General features: G+C 36.5%; 1 protein-coding gene across 1 annotated transcript; it reads left to right on the forward strand.

The window, feature by feature from the left end:
• Nucleotides 1–498: 498 nt before the first annotated feature.
• Nucleotides 499–2,993, forward strand: LOC125877082 (transcription factor TCP8-like). The gene is made up of 2 exons (XM_049558401.1): nucleotides 499–2,566; nucleotides 2,690–2,993. Exon 1 carries the CDS (start codon nucleotides 942–944, stop codon nucleotides 2,550–2,552), a length of 1,611 nt encoding a protein of 536 aa, XP_049414358.1. The 5' UTR covers nucleotides 499–941; the 3' UTR covers nucleotides 2,553–2,566; nucleotides 2,690–2,993.
• Nucleotides 2,994–4,043: the final 1,050 nt, after the last annotated feature.

A 4,043-nucleotide genomic window follows, 5' to 3' on the forward strand; every position in this document is an offset into this window, starting at 1 on the left:
AAACCTTTATTATTTTTGAATTGTCTAGATGAAATTAATGTCTCCAACGATCACAAATATATAAGATACTTTAAAAGATAATAACTCCAATGCAACAGAAAAAACTACTCATTACTTTTTTTTTTTCTCAAATTTTGATGTTTGATACCTACATTAAAATTTACATTAGTAAGAAACTACTCGTACTTTTTTTTTTTTGGTTGAATACCTAAATCACGATGTTTGATATCTACATTGAAATTCACGCCAAAAAATTTCATATTAAAAATCAAACTCGAGACTTCTGACTAACTTGTTGGTTACTAATTATTTAGTATAACAAGTTAAAATATAACAGTAAATAATATTTTAAAAAAATAAAATCTTTTAATTTCCCATCCTATTTTTTTAATTTAATAAAAAACATCTATTTTTAAGAACAATGCTTCCAACCCCCACCCCCTCTTCCCAACACCTTTATCAAACTCCAGAATACTTTTTTTTTCTCCTATTCAGGTCCTCATCTGCTTCTCTCTCTCTCTGTTGTTATTTCTTACTGGGAAGAAAACAAGAGTCAATCAGAGAAAAATCTAATGAACCCCACAATAACTCTTACTTCAAGTTAGCCCCCACCTTATCAAATACTTCTCTCTGTTTTTCTATAATTCTGCAAATTAAAGATTTTATTTTTAAAAAAAATTACTTGTGTTTCTCTCTCTTTTTTTCTCTTTCTTTTTGAGTTTGGGAAGAATAGAAGAGAAGAGATGGAGATGGGGTTGAGAAGTTAGAAAACAAATCATCAGACAGAAGAAGGAAAATAAAATAAAAGGCAGATAAAGATACATCAGTTTTCTTGAACCCACCAACAAAATTCTTGATTACCCCACCCACCCCACATTCCAACCCAGGTCCAGGCCACCACACTCTCTCTCTCTCTCTCTCTCCTAAAAAAACCCAAAATTATGGAACTCACTGATTTACAAAACAACAATACTAATAGCAATAGTAAACAACAAACTACCACCAATAACACCACCCCTTCTCCACCTCTACACCACCAGCACCAGCATCAGTACCAGCTACTCTCCCAGCACCATCACCACCAGCAGCAGCTTCAACAACAACATGGGAGATCATCTGTTCCTTTTATGACCTCTATTTCTATCCAGCCTTCTGCACAAGCTCCAATTACTAATTCTGCTAGTCCTACTGCTACTAGTGCTTCTCCTTCTACTTCATCGCCTACTCCACCGCAGCAGCAGCAGCCACCTCATCTAGTGGACGCTTCTCTTGCAATTGCCACTAGATCGGACTCCTTAGTTGACCCAAATAAGAAATCTCAGCCTCAGCAGCAGCTGGCAATACAACAAACACAACATGTGCAACAACAGCTACAGCCGCCACCGAAGCGACAAACAAAGGATCGGCACACCAAAGTTGACGGGAGAGGGCGGCGCATCCGAATGCCAGCCGCCTGTGCAGCTAGGGTTTTTCAATTGACCAGAGAATTAGGCCATAAGTCCGACGGAGAAACTATCGAATGGCTCTTACAGCAAGCCGAGCCAGCCATCATCGCTGCCACTGGCACCGGCACAATCCCAGCCAACTTTTCAACTCTGAACATATCCCTCCGTAGCAGCGGCTCCACTCTCTCAGCTCCTCCTTCTAAGTCAGCTCCTCATTCTTTTCACAGCGCTTTAGCTTTAGCCGCTGCTCATCATACCCCTCATCCTTTTGAAGAAGGATTCTCGCACATGCTAGGGTTTCATCATAATACTCACCTTCTGACCCAAAATCCAATCGCGGACTCAATACCTGGAGGTAGTGGTGGCGGCGATGGTACTGGTGGTGGAGGTGGACAAGAAGGGGCGGATAATTACCTTCGGAAAAGATACCGAGAGGATTTGTTCAAAGAGGAAGGTTCAAGTAATCAACAAGGAGAAGCTTCTGGAGGATCTAGTTCACCTTCGAATAAGCAATTCAAAGGAAATTCATCGCAATTGACTAATAAGCCTAATTCCCAAGAAGGTGTAGCTGGACAATCGTCTAATATGCTTCGGCATACTAACATGATGCCAGCCACTGGATTATGGGCGGTGGCACCACCGCCCACCAGTGGAACTACGGGCAGCCCGTTCTGGATGCTACCGGTCACGGCTAGTGGGAGCGGACAGACTTTATCCGCTCCCATGGCAAGCACATCAGGAACTGCAACACTGGAGTCTCAAATGTGGCCTTTCCCTATGGGTAGCTCAAACACTATTCAAGCACCATTACATTTCATGCCTAGGTTTAATATCCCACCAAATCTAGAATTTCAAAGTGGGAGAGGAAATCCATTGCAACTAGGCTCAATGCTAATGCAGCAGCAACAACAACCATCTCAACATCTTGGGTTGGGAATGTCTGAAACTAATTTGGGCATGTTAGCCGCTCTTAATGCGTATTCAAGAGGTGGTTTGAATATGAATTCGGATCATCAACAAAGTCACTCATTGGATCATCACCAGCAACAACAACATCAACCTCAACCTACAGATAGCGACGAAGATGATCCAAACAATTCTCAGTAAAATCTATAATATTGGTGAGTCCTTTTTTAATTACTAGTTGTATTTACACACATTAATCAAATGCTTAATTTTTTCATAGTTGAATTTGTTATTATGTGTACTTTGTCATCACAATGGCAATTGAATTGGTTGTGCAGGTTTTAAAATTTATTAAGTGTGATGGAGTGGAAGTGCTTGAAAGATTCAGTTCATGGAAGACAGACAGAGAGGTATATGTTAGTTGTCATTTGGTTTTGTCTGTCATTATTACCTTTTATTTTTTGTTTGTTTTGGAGAACCTTTTGCTAGAGAGTTGTGAAGGATTTGAATTGTATTTTGTTAGTTTTGTTCCTAGCCAGGAGTGAAGAGAGAGAGAGACATTTGTATAGGAGGATTATATATTTGTGTTTAGTATTTTTCAAAAAAAAGCTCAGCTTGCTGTTGTGTGTATCAAAAAAATGCCAAAAAAAAAAAAAAAAAGTTTTAAAAAAAAGAAGAATTATTATAGTATCCAAAAATATTACTTCCTCTATTTCATTTTATGTGGCTTGCTTTCCTTTTAAGTCCATAATAATAAAATGTGATAAAAGAACATTTTTCTCAAAGTTACTGACAATGGATAGTAAACTGGAAAAGCCCTTGTTCATGGTCTCTTTTTTTTTTTTCCATGGTGAAAGATGAGGAATTAGCAGCTTTAATTTTTAATTTTTTTCACTCCTTCATTTTATTTTATATTTGAAAAAAAATGAAAGAAATAGAAACTTTTTCTTGAAGAGGAATACATAACCAGGAGCATGTTGTTGTATTTATGGTACTAAATACCTTTTTCTGGTTTCAATAATTTCATTTTATTCTTTTACGTGTCCCCTATCTTTACTGAGGAATCCCCATGTGACTTCTCTATACACATTTCTGGATAGAAATTTAAAATATGAAAAATCTAGTCCAAGTATTTTTGGAAACAAACCATATCTCCAGGCTACTGTTTCTTCGATGGAAACTAGAGAGTGACATTGAGGAATCGTCTACTTGGCGGGATAAAGATAATAATTTTGAGATATCTTATCGAATTATTTTATCCTCTACTAATATATATGACAGGATAAAATAATCTAATGAGAAAAAATTATTGTAAAATTTAACTTACATATTAACGGATTTTAATGGTACTACATTTTTTATCTTAGTAAATTTTAGTAGAAGTTAAAACTCTTTTGAGAGTGACATTTTTTAATTTGACTTGTATAGTCAATTCATGAAGACTTTCTTGTTTTCATTAGATAATCATTTTCCTTGCATTAAATTATTACAGGTGAGGGTAGCTTTGTCATTTTTTTGCACCATTTTTATACTATTTCTAATTGTCTTCACTTAAATTTAAGTAGTGTTTTTTTAAGCATATCTGGCAGCTACATTTTGTCGTTAATTAGTGATTTGTTGGTACTAATAAATCATTTTTCATGTAACCCCAAATGTCATTATGACATTTTAATACACCTCTGGCAAAAAAGA

Source organism: Solanum stenotomum, chromosome 1 (assembly GCF_019186545.1).
Source record: "Solanum stenotomum isolate F172 chromosome 1, ASM1918654v1, whole genome shotgun sequence".
Lineage (NCBI taxonomy): Eukaryota > Viridiplantae > Streptophyta > Magnoliopsida > Solanales > Solanaceae > Solanum > Solanum stenotomum.

Bases quoted from the DNA above. Each gene is read 5' to 3' on its own strand.
- LOC125877082 (XM_049558401.1), top strand. From the start codon at position 942: ATGGAACTCACTGATTTACAAAACAACAATACTAATAGCAATAGTAAA.